Raw genomic sequence first — 13,070 nt, forward strand, 5'->3', positions numbered from 1 at the left:
AATACTTAATACACTATAATACTAAAAATTATTTGGATTATGTATTTCAACTGTTCTATTGAACTAAGAAGTTTAATAAATGATCTAATGGTACCTTTCTATTTAGATGCTGTTTTCTAGTTAATCAGTTTCTAGTCTTTTTAGTTGCTTAACCTGATTCCCTTGGAGAACACCAGGGGGAGAACAACCAATCCACTTCCTGAAACCACACTGGAACTCACGGGTGGAATGCAAGATGGAACGCACGGAAGTGCGTCATATACATCATTTCCGGTTTAGCCGATCTCGGAATTTCGATCAGCTGTCACCAGAACATGTGCTACCCCTTATCAAGGAACAGGTGAAAAGAAACTGAACACTACCAATGATGTGAATGGAATTAAAGACGCCCCCTGTGGAACCACAAATGGACTAGAGAGACTAGCTCTATTTAATGGGACTGATGGGAGGGTGGAATTAGGCAGCTTTTTTGGGAGCATTATTGTTATAACTGCTTTTATTAAATATTGGACTTTGAGGAAGTCCCAGAAGTGGGACAAAACGCGTGAGACCATATCTCTCTTTTTTATTGTACTCTTTATACTACCAATAAACCCCTTTTAAATCTACCTGTCAGAGTCCTGCATGGTTCCTGATACCGGGTGATATCTGATCCTGAAAGGGAGACACTAGCCCCCAAGACACCGGGGGAGGCACTAGTAGAGCGCATATTACTCCAATTTCTTGTGAGGGCAACCTATAGCAGGGAATATTATATTTCCACAAACTGTATTATGCTATGTTCTTTTTATTTATTATTCTTTAGGTATATCAGCTGAATCCCACGTGTATTGAATAATTTTGGCTTGTTTAGACTAAACACTATTTGGGAGGTGTTCGTGGGAAGCTGTCTCTGTACAATTGATAAGTATATTTAATATTTTTGTACATCCCCCTTTTGTTGTATCATATATATATATATATCAAGTTATATATCAATACATATATATAGTTGATATATAAATATATATATATATATATCCACTATCAAAATAAATATTTGTAAAAATATTTTTCATCATATTAATCTTAAAAGTTTACCCAGAAGTATTAAATCATTTGGGAATAGTGATGTCCCGAACTGTTCGCTGACGAACAGTTCCTGGCGAACATCGCTTGTTCGCGTTCGCCACGGAGGGCGAACACATGCGCTGTTCGGTCCGCCCCTATTGATCATCAGTGAGTAAACTTTGACCCTGCCTGTACCTCACAGTCAGCAGACACATTCCAGCCAATCAGCAGCAGACCCTCCCTCCCAGACCCTCCTACCTCCTTGACAGCATCCATTTTACATTCATTGTGAAGCTTCATTCTTAGTGAGAGAAGGGACAGTGTAGCTGCTGCTGATTTGATAGGGAAATTGATAGCTAGGCTAGTGTATTCAGTGTCCACTACAGTCCTTCACTAGTGTGCGTTTCAGGGCCTGCCCAGTGCCACCACTTATATCTGGTGTCACAATAGCTTGCATTTAACGAAAAAAAAACTTTTTGGACTGTAATATAAGAGCAGTCAGTTTCCTTCACTAGTGTGTGTTTCAGGGCCTGCCAGGGCACAGTGTCACACCAGTGCAACTGATATCTGGTGTAACAGTAGTGTACATTTTTTTTTTTTTTAAATAAAATTTTGACTGCAATAGATTTAATAGCAGTTAGTTGTCTGCCAGCGTGTGTGTCAGGCTCACAGCATATACTGTGCCCACTTGCCCAGTGCCGCCACACACTCACTGGTGTCCCAATAGCTTGCATTTAAAAAAAACTAAACATTTTTGACTGTAATATAATAGCAGTCAGTCTCCTTTACTAGTGTGCGTTTCAGGGCCTGCCCAGTGCCACCACTCACTCATATCTGGTGTCCCAATAGCTTGCATTTAAAAACAACAAAACATTTTGGACTGTAATATAATAGCAGTCAGTTTCCTTCACGAGTGTGCGTTTCAGGGCCTGCCAGGGCACCGTGTCACACCAGTGCCACTCATATCTGTTGTCACAGTAGCTTGCACGCATAGTACCACTAATCGAAAAAAAAAATGACAGGCAGAGGCAGGCCACCCCGCAGGGGCCGTCGTGGTCATGGTTCTGTGATTCCCTTTGGCCCTAGAATAATGCCCAGTGTTCAGAGGCCACATACCCTGAACTTGAAAAGTTCTGAGGACAAAGTTGACTGGCTAACACAGGACACACAATCTTCTACAGCTTCCGCTCGGAACCTTGACGCACCATTCTCCTCCAGCTTAGCTTCGGGCACCTCTCAAGTTACCACTCGCCCGCCTGCCGCCACCACCAACACTAGCACCACAGCCGCTTCACTTGATCTGTCAGAGGAGTTATTTACACATCAGTTGAAAGAAATGAGTGATGCGCAACCATTATTGCCAGAGGATGCAGATAACAGGGATATGTCTCAGTCAGGCAGCATTACACACGTACGGTGTGATGATGATGATGTTGTACCCACTGCTGCTTCCTCTGTTGTCAGGTACAAGTGAAGCGGTTGATGATGACGATGCGTCCGTGGATGTCACGTGGGTGCCCACTAGAAGAGAAGAAGAACAGGGGGAAAGTTCAGATGGGGAGACAGAGAGGAGGAGGAGACGAGTTGGAAGCAGGGGGAGGTCGTCACAAGGAGCTACTGGCACAGTCAGACAGCATGCATCGGCACCCGGGGTCAGCCAGACAGCACGCCAATCAACGCATGCTGTGTCCACCACAAGAATGCCGTCATTGCAGAGCTCAGCAGTGTGGCATTTTTTTTGTGTGTCTGCCTCTGACAACAGCGATGCCATTTGCAACCTGTGCCAAAAGAAACTGAGTCGTGGGAAGTCCAACACGCACCTAGGTACAACTGCTTTGCGAAGGCACATGATCGCACATCACAAACGCCTATGGGATCAACACATGAGTACAAGCAGCACACAAACTCAAAGCCACCATCCTCCTCCTGGTCCAGCATCTTCAGCCACGTTAACCACTGCTGTCCTCCTTGCCCCCTCTCAACCATCCGCCCCTACGTCTCTCGCCTTGAGCAGTTCCTGCTCATCTGCCCACAGTCAGGTGTCTGTCAAGGACATGTTTGAATGTAAGAAGCCAATGTCACAAAGTCACCCCCTTACCCGGCATCTGACAGCTGGCTTGACTGAACTCTTAGCCTGCCAGCTTTTACCATACAAGCTGGTGGAGTCTGAGGCGTTCAAAAAAATTGTAGCTATTGGGACACCGCAGTGGAAGGTACCCGGCCGAAATTTCTTTGCACAAAAGGCAATCCCCAACCTGTACTCGATTGTGCAAAAGGAAGTAATGGCATGTCTGGCACACAGTGTTGGGGCAAGGGTCCATCTGACCACTGATACCTGGTCTGCAAAGCATGGTCAGGGCAGGTATATCACCTACACTGCGCATTGGGTAAACCTTCTGACGGCTGCCAAGCATGGCTCTGCAGAGGAGTTGGTGACACCGCCACGACTTGCAGGCAGGCCTGCTGCCACCTCCTCTACTCCTCCTACTCCATCCTCTTCCATAACCTCCTCGGCTGAGTCCTCTTCTGCTGCTGCCTCTTGCACCCCCCAGCTCCCAGGTACTGTTCCACATCCCGGATACGGCAGTGTTACGCCGTCTTGAGGTTGACTTGCCTGAAAGCAGAGAGTGACACCGGACCAGCACTCCTGTCCGCCCTGAATGCACAGGTGGATCAGTGGCTGACTCCACACCAACTGGAGATCGGCAAAGTGGTTTGTGACAACGGAACAAATTTGTTGGCGGCATTGCATTTGGGCAAGTTGACACATGTGCCGTGCATGGCACATGTGTGTAATCTGATCGTACAACGCTTTGTGCATAAGTACCAAGGCTTACAGGACATTCTTAAGCAGGCCAGGAAGGTGTGTGACCATTTCAGGCATTCCTACACGGCCATGGCGCACTTTTCCGATATCCAGCGGCAAAACAACATGCCAGTGAGGCGCATGAGTTGCGACTGCCCAACACGTTGGAATTCAACACTCCTAATGTTCGACCGCCTGCTACAACAAGAAAAGGCCGTTAACGAGTATTGGTATGACCGGGGTGCTAGGACAGCCTCTGCGGAGCTGGGATTTTTTTTGCCACGTTACTGGACGCTCATGCGCAATGCCTGTAGGCTCATGCGTCCTTTTGAGGAGGTGACAAACCGAAGGCACCATCAGCGACATCATACCATTTGTTTTCTTCCTGGAGCGTGCCCTGCGAAGAGTGCTGGATCAGGCCGGAGATGAGCGTAAAGAGGAAGAGCTGTGGTCACCATCACCACCAGAAACAGCCTTATCATCATCGCTTGCTGGACCTGCGGCAACGCTGGAAGAGGATTGTGAGGAAGAGGAGTCAGAGGAGGAATGTGGCTTTGAGGAGGAGGAGGAAGACCAACCACAACAGGCATCCCAGGGTGCTCATTGTCACCTATCTGGTACCCGTGGTGTTGTACGTGGCTGGGGGGAAGGACATACCTTCAGAGAGATCACTGAGGACGAGGAACAGGACATGAGTAGCTCGGCATCCAACCTTGTGCAAATGGGGTCTTTCATGCTGTCGTGCCTGTTGAGGGACCCTCGTATAAAAAGGCTGAAGGAGAACGACCTGTACTGGGTGTCCATGCTACTAGACCCCCGGTATAAGCAGAAAGTGCATGAAATGTTACCGAATTACGGCAAGTCGGAAAGGATACAGCAGTTCCAAAATCAATTAAAAAGTATGCTTTACACAGTGTATAAGGGTGATGTCACAGCACAACGGGAATCTAACAGGGGAAGAGGTGAAAGTAATCCTCCTCCTCCCACGACCACGCCGGAAAGGACAGGACGCTTTACAGACGTGTTGTTGATGGAGGACATGCAGAGCTTTTTAAGTCCTACACATCGCCACAGCCCTTCGGGGTCCACCCTCAGAGAACGACTCGACCGACAGGTAGCAGACTACCTCACCTTAACTGCAGATATCGACACTCTAAGGAGCGATGAACCCCTTGACTACTGGGTGTGCAGGCTTGACCTGTGGCCTGAGCTATCCTAATTTGCGATAGAACTTCTGGCCTGCCCCGCTTCAAGTGTCCTGTCAGAAAGGACCTTCAGTGCAGCAGGATGTATTGTCACTGAGAAGAGAAGTCGCCTAGGTCAAAAAAGTCTAGATTACCTCACCTTTATTAAGAAGAATGAGGGATGGACCCTGAAGGGACTGACAGTGGGCGATACATTCGACTAAAAAAGGCCTAATGAGGTTGACTACTTAACACACCACTCCTATCTGGTGGCACATTAGTTTGCACGCGCAGTGCCCCAAATTTAAAGTAGGAGGACTGACCAAGCATCTTTTTCCATCTCCCGCTTCCTGAGTGGAGGAAGAGAGACCTGCAATGACATCAGTGAGGACAAGGAACGGGACATGGCTAGCTTGGTATCCAACCTTTTGCAAATCGGGAGTTTGCGGTTGTGCAAATAGGCTGTTTGCGGTTGTTTGCGGTGCGTTAAACGGGGAGTTTGGTCTGTCACTGTGAAGCGGGCGTAACCCTTACACTACCTGATCGATACAACATCATACCTGATGTTTTAAAGCACGTTATTCCAAACAATTTAGGAATGTTAGGTGATTTATGCCCTTTATGGATTAAAACCAGACTCTGCATCAACTATGTAATTTTCCATGGGAGTTTTGCCATGGATCCCCCTCCGGCATGCCACAGTCCAGGTGTTAGTCCCCTTGAAACAACTTTTCCATCACTATTGTGGCCAGAAAGAGTCCCTGTGGGTTTTAAAATTCGCCTGCCTATTGAAGTCCATGGCGGTTCGCCAGGTTCGCCCGTTCGCGAACATTTGCGGAAGTTCGCGTTCGCCGTTCGCGAACCGAAAATTTTATGTTCACGACATCACTATTTGGGGAGCTTATCCAACAATATTAAGCCAAAATCTATATTTAAAGTTAAGTATTTCATCAGATGTCTTTGGCCAAATTGCAGATGAACTTAACCATTTCTTTAACCTTGGAAGTTTTGAAAGGCAAGAACAACAATCAATAACAGGGTTAAGTCAGAATTCCTGGGAATTTAAAAAGTAAGGCCAAAGTTGCCGAACTAAAAACAGAATTTACTTGGAGATTTCTTGGGGTTATTTTGGCCTATATTTTAAAATTTACTTTAAATTTACTTTAAATTCATGATATTTTTAATTTCAGTAAATATACTTGCTAGTCTCAAGTTATCTTTAAGTTCTGTTTTTTTTAAAGTGCACCAAATTAAGCAATTTAGGCATATTGAAGGGAATCAACATTAAAAATGCTTACGTAATATCTGCATATCAGAATATAAATAGAATGAGTTTCATGTTAATACCAGTTTTGCAGTAAATATATTGCAAAGATGTATACATACATTATCCAACGGAGATGTCAGACAGATGTCAAGCCAAAGCAGAGTTATTTGGTCTGTAAAGCCCTTTTCTTCTTGAGGAGATGTGTGAGTTGGAATTTCAGATATGTAAACCCAAAATACATCAAAGGGTCAGGGAAGCAAACACTCACCACTAACACACCTCTGGTAGAGAAATTTATACTTAGCCATAAAGTTGCCTATGACTTAAATAAAGACCATTTTCATAATAATCATCATACATTTACCTTCACACAGTTTTTGCTTCATAACTTCTCGTATTCTGGATATTGCTATGTAATCCTCTACGTAAAACACATAAGTGGAAGAAGGCTTGTTGGCAATCGCTCTAAGTTCACTTTCTTCAATTTCAGAGCCCACGCCAATAGCAAAAAGCGTGATTTTATTTCTTCTTGCTTCTTCTGCGATTTCTTTAACATCATCTTGTGATTTGCCATCAGTAAGAACGATTGCAATTTTGGTTAAAGGTCGAAGTGACCTAGCAAACAGATTATCAATGGCAAACTGAATGGCATTTCCTGTCCTTGTATTTCCACCCAAATATTGAATAGCCTCCATTTTTTTGATAAGGTCCTCGCTGAAAGCATGGTGTCCAAGAGGAATTTCAAGGACAGGATAGTCACTGTATTGAACCACTCCAATTTGAGTATATTTTGGACCTATATCAAAGTTGCTTGTGATATTAACCACCCATTTTTTGAGAATTTCAAAGTTTTCTGGATCCACACTCCATGAGCCATCTAGGATGAAAACCAAGTCATTTGGAGCTGTTCTGCAGCCTAAAGAAAACAAAAACAAAAAAGTATCAATGCCTTTATGATTTACTTATTTTATATTACATTACAAACAAATTATTAGCTTACATCCAACATAATCAGCCCCCTTTTGTTTACTAGTAACTGTGACATAAAAAGGAAATAGTTACAGAGACACAAGGTAAAACTATACCCTTAACTATGCTTTTAATAGGAGGTGAAATAACAATTTTAGGAATAGAAAAGTCTCCTATAGGAGGCAAGAGGATTATAATTATCGCCAAAAAAGTGAATGGTGGAAAAGTGGATGGTGTGTATCAAAGAAATAGAAGGGAGGCCAATAGGCATCAATATAAACCACCGACAAGATGCCCGACAGAAGATTCCCATCTAAGAGACGATCGTATTAAATTACAGGCTGGTTTGAAGACAATCACAGAGATGAGGAGTTTTTTTTTTTGGCAGAGCAGAGCCAAAGGATAGATCTCTCCACTCACTCCAAAGAAGGAGGTCTTCTGGAGGAGAGGCACGAGAGGAGGAAAACGTACTTCACAAAGAAAAAAGAGAAAGACGTTAGAAATATCCTCTAAATGATCTTTTTTATTTAAGTAATAATTAATTAAATATTTCCCATACAAAAGTCTTAAATAAGGGACTTAAGTTTGCCCCAAGCAAGAATTTTAATCACTTTGAGATGTATATAGATCTAAATAGTTTCAAAAGACCCCTTTGTTTGAAAACAATTTTTATGAAAAATCAGATTGAACGAGAAGTAAAAAATAGATCCCAATTTAAACAGACAGAACTTAAAACAAAATCCGATTTCTTTCCTAAACACATGATTTCTGATAAAATTATATTTTTCGACACCATGGTAATGACAGAGGTAAATAAAATAACCTAGAGATACATATAGAAGTAACCTAACTACCATGGAAAAACAAACTTTGAAGGATCTAAAGGATTACCCCAAACTTATCATTAAACCTGTAGATAAGGAGGGAGGAATAGTTTTAATGTCCAAAGTGTTTTACAATACAGAAGCCAATAGAATTTTAAAAGATACTAGCACATATAACAAACTCAATAAGAACCCGAGTGAGGAAATTAATAGTATATTTTTAGAATTTCTTGAGAAAGGTCTAAAGGAAGGTATTTTAAAGAAAAAATAATTGAAATACCTTAATATTAAACACCCCAAACTTTTTACATTTTATTTCCTACCTAAGGTGCATAAAGATGTAAATTTTTCCCCCGTCAGACCTATTATAGCAGGAGTAGATGCTATTTCAAGTAGATTGTCCCAGTATATTGATGTTTTATTAAAACCTTTAGTACAAAGAACCAAATCGCATATTAAAGACACGATATCTGTTTTAAAACTTTTAGACAGACGCACATAGGAAAGTTAATTTTTTTTCTGGTGACTTGATGTCACAGCGTTATATAGCAGCATATCCCATGAGTATGTAGGTAGGGCTGTTGAACATTTTTTAAAGGAATCCACAGAATACTTAACCACCCAAATAAATTCTATTTTAATAGGTATCAACCTTATTTTAAAGAATATATTTTTTGGTACAGAGAGGAATTTTATTTACAGACCAATGGAATGGATATGGGGACTAAGTTTGCTCCCAGTTATGCAAATCTTTTTATGGCCTACTGGGAAGAAACATATATTTATGGTCATCCTAGCTGGGGGCAAAACCTTGTCTCCTATAGCCGGTACATTGATGATATTCTCCTTATATGGAAGGGAGATGTGGAGGGACTAGAGGAATTTTATATGTTTTAATATAGTAGTCTTTTTAGACCCCAATATCTATATCCAGTATGGGAATATATTAACCAAGAGCCATTTTAAACCAGTAGACTCAAATAGTTTTATTGAACGTATAAGCTGTCACTTTGCTCTCTGTTTCGAAAACACCCCTAGAGGACAGTTTTTGAGGATTTGCACGAACCTAGAAGCTTATGAAGAACAATCTATGAAAATTAAAGGAGATTTTATGGAGAAAGGATATGAAGAAAACAAGTTAGAATCATTAAGGTTAGAGATCAAGAGTAGAGAAAGAAAGGAGATGTTAGAATAAAAAGTAAAGGATAATAAAACAATACAAGACGTCCCTTTTAGCTGTAATTTTAATGTAAAAAATAATGAAGTACGGAAAATTATAAGAAAATATTTACCTATCCTATTACAAGATCCCCTTCTAACCCCTATCCTTCCAACACGACCTAGGTTTATCCATATAGGCGTAAAAAAAACTAAAGCGTTCTCTGGTGAACAGCTTTATAAAAGGAAAAAAATAATAATTTTACAATTTTAAATAATGAAAAGAGGTTGTATGGTTGCGGACAATGCACAGCTTGTAAAAGGACAGGAAATACTAGAAGGATTATTAAAAACAGAGATACCAAAGAAGGAGAGTCTATACCTATAAGAGACTTTATTGCTTGTTACTCCAAAAATATTATTTATCTTTTAAAATGCTCTTGCGGCCTGAATTATATAGGTCGACCCACAAGAGCGTTACACATTAGGATTCGAGAAGATATCCGAAATATCCAAAAAGGATTTGAGAATCAGTGTATTCTACCATTTTAAACATTGTCAAGATCCTACAGGTTTAATTTTTATGGGTTTAAAGAAAGTTGATAAAAATTGGAGGGGAGGAGATTTTATTAAAAAAATGGAAAGGACAGAAATGGAGTGGATTTTTAAAATGAACACCTTCATCCCATGTAGGTTAAATTCTGACTTTGAACTATGTCATTTTTTTAAATAAAATTTACATTTTTGTATATATTCCCATATTAATTTACTGCATATTTTTAGATTAACTTTCTGTATACTAATTATAACTATGTTTAATGTTTTAGAATATTGATATAGATCTCTAATATTTTTGGGCTTTTAAAGAATAAATTATTCTAATTTTTCTATCATTGAATAGAATATAGATTTTTTACATCTTTTTGGAGATTTCTATTTTCTATGTAGTATGTTCCCTCTTTTTCACAATCCCCCTTCAAGTTTTCATTATTGAGATCATGTTTTTTATAAGTTGTGTATGTAATAGTATATTAGATTGTATTACACTTTTAATATGTTATTCTAATACAAAGGCTGTATGCACACAAAAATAAAGACTTGGGAAACGTAAGCAAAATGTGGACCGCAAGTGAATCAGATGACATCCACTATAAACCACAACAAGGCTTGAAACACAAGGAAGTGACACAACGGCAACAACGAAAGAGAGGTTTGGTACACGACAGAGCTCCAGGTGATAGCATCTGCCATGATAAGTAATTATGTGCAACAAAGAGGCTTAAACCGCAACGTACGCACTACCTAACAGTGGTAATTGCGTACAGGAACACCAGAAGATTATTCCCTCATCAAAAGGGTATATAAACACATAACGATAAACCAGGGATTAGCAATCAACATACCCAATTGTGGAAGAAACGATCCAGTGGTGAAACGTGTTCTGGAATATTTATGGACATTGTTCCATTTTTATTTATATTGTTTTTAATAGTGTATTAATACATTTGTTAAACTTTCATCCTGGTTTCCAGTATTTCGAGTCTGCTTATAAGAAGGAGTGTAGTCCTTAACTACACAAAGCGCTACTATAGAGCCGTAGGGGGTCTATGTTTGTGAGTATTAAATTGGCATATCATTCTTAACCACCTATCCAGTACTGTACCACTCTATTTCTGCGTTAATGTGCTTTCCAATTTATGGGTGAGTTGCCTAAAACGGACCCGAAGGTTGTTCACACTAGAGCTAGGTCTAATAACTCTCTATTTGTGAGTGTTTCCCACAATATATATGCATATTTTTTAAAATATACTTATAATCAGCTAGATAATCTGCACTATGTTGTATTTGTAATACTTTCAGGTACCTGGTTTGTCCTATGCAATTAAGGTATTGTTCATCTTATAAGCGCTACACTATCTATTTCAGCGTGTGCTGAAGCTTGCGTATAGGGATTATGTGTCTGAGTGCTTGTCTCTGAGGCTGTGTCTGTGTGTCTGAAAAATGTTTGTGTTGTGAGACTGTGATTGGCTGACTGTGTCAGCTAACGCTATCAGCCTATACCAGCACCCAATGCTGGCATGAATTGATATGGCTAGAAGGATGTGTGTAATCTTTGACTTACCCATATCTCCAATAGAAGCTGTTGGTGCTAGAAAAAGCTCCCAGAAAAGTGTATGACATTGAATGGAGGGACCGAGTCAGATGACTCCAGGTATTATAACTAGTGTTGTCGCGAACCCGGAATTTTCGGTTCGCGAATGGCGAATGCGAACTTCCGCAAATGTTCGCGAACCGGCGAACCGCGCGAACCGCCATTGACTTCAATGGGCAGGCGAATTTTAAAAACAACAGGGACTCTTTCTGGCCACAATAGTGATGGAAAAGTTGTTTCAAGGGGACTAACACCTGGACTGTGGCATGCCAGAGGGGGATCCATGGCAAAACTCCCATGGAAAATTGCACAGTTGATGCAGAGTCTGCTTTTAATCCATAAAGGGCAGAAATTACCTAACATTGACACCTGTCCTCAAAGCCCAGCCCTGATACACACTGACACAGAGCAGAATAGAGACTGTTCCCCCTACATAGGGTCACTTGGCAGATATGGATTGACACCTGTCCTCAAAACCCCTGATACACACTGACACAGAGCAGAATAGGGACTGTTCCCCCTACATAGGGTCACTTGGCAGATATGGATTGACACCTGTCCTCAAAACCCCTGATACACACTGACACAGAGCAGAATAGGGACTGTTCCCCCTACATAGGGTCACTTGGCAGATATGGATTGACACCTGTCCTCAAAACCTCTGATACACACTGACACAGAGCAGAATAGGGACTGTTCACTGTCCTCAGAGACCATGATACACACTGACACAGAGCAGAATAGAGACTGTTCACCGTCCACAGAGACCATGATACACACTGACACAGAGCAGAATAGGGACTGTTCCCCCTACATAGGGTCACTTGGCAGATATGGATTGACACCTGTCCTCAAAACCCCTGATACACACTGACACAGAGCAGAATAGAGACTGTTCCCTGTCCACAGAGACCATGATACACACTGACACAGAGCAGAATAGAGACTGTTCCCTGTCCACAGAGACCGTGATACACACTGACACAGAGCAGAATAGGGACTGTTCCCCCTACATAGGGTCACTTGGCAGATATGGATTGACACCTGTCCTCAAAACCCCTGATACACACTGACACAGAGCAGAATAGAGACTGTTCCCTGTCCACAGAGACCATGATACACACTGACACAGAGCAGAATAGGGACTGTTCCCCCTACATAGGGTCACTTGGCAGATATGGATTGACACCTGTCCTCAAAACCCCTGATACACACTGACACAGAGCAGAATAGGGACTGTTCCCTGTCCACAGAGACCATGATACACACTGACACAGAGCAGAATAGAGACTGTTCACCGTCCACAGAGACCATGATACACACTGACACAGAGTGTCCGCGTGAAATAGGGCCATGAGTAATGACGTCACGGGTAGCCTGCCCATAGTATCGCATAGGGTGGAAGAGCTGATAGGACATCTGAAACGTATTGGGATGGAGATGCTTAATTGTTCTCCAAAATGCTTGACACCACCCCATAGTGAATCTCTGCAAACTTTAATACCAGCAGAGGAGGAAGAATGTGGCAGCCCACTGGGATTATTCGAAAAATTTCAAATTGATGATTTTCCAGACCCTGGGGTTGATATTAGTCCAGATTTACATCTTGTGACCCATGAGGATGTTCCAGGCACTACTTGTGAAATAAAGACAGATAATA

At 41.6% G+C, this 13,070-nt stretch overlaps 1 protein-coding gene across 1 annotated transcript in view; it reads right to left on the bottom strand.

Moving 5' to 3' along the window:
- Nucleotides 1-13,070, bottom strand: part of COL21A1 (collagen type XXI alpha 1 chain) — a 406,528-nt gene that overhangs the window by 253,648 nt on the left and 139,810 nt on the right. Inside the window, exon 3 of the mRNA XM_063442941.1 lies at nt 6,672-7,223. Coding sequence (XP_063299011.1) covers nt 6,672-7,223 — 552 coding nt within the window. The remainder of the gene's footprint in view (nt 1-6,671; nt 7,224-13,070) is intronic.

The sequence above is a fragment of the Pelobates fuscus genome, chromosome 2 (genome assembly GCF_036172605.1).
Source record: "Pelobates fuscus isolate aPelFus1 chromosome 2, aPelFus1.pri, whole genome shotgun sequence".
Taxonomy (NCBI): Eukaryota; Metazoa; Chordata; class Amphibia; order Anura; family Pelobatidae; genus Pelobates; species Pelobates fuscus.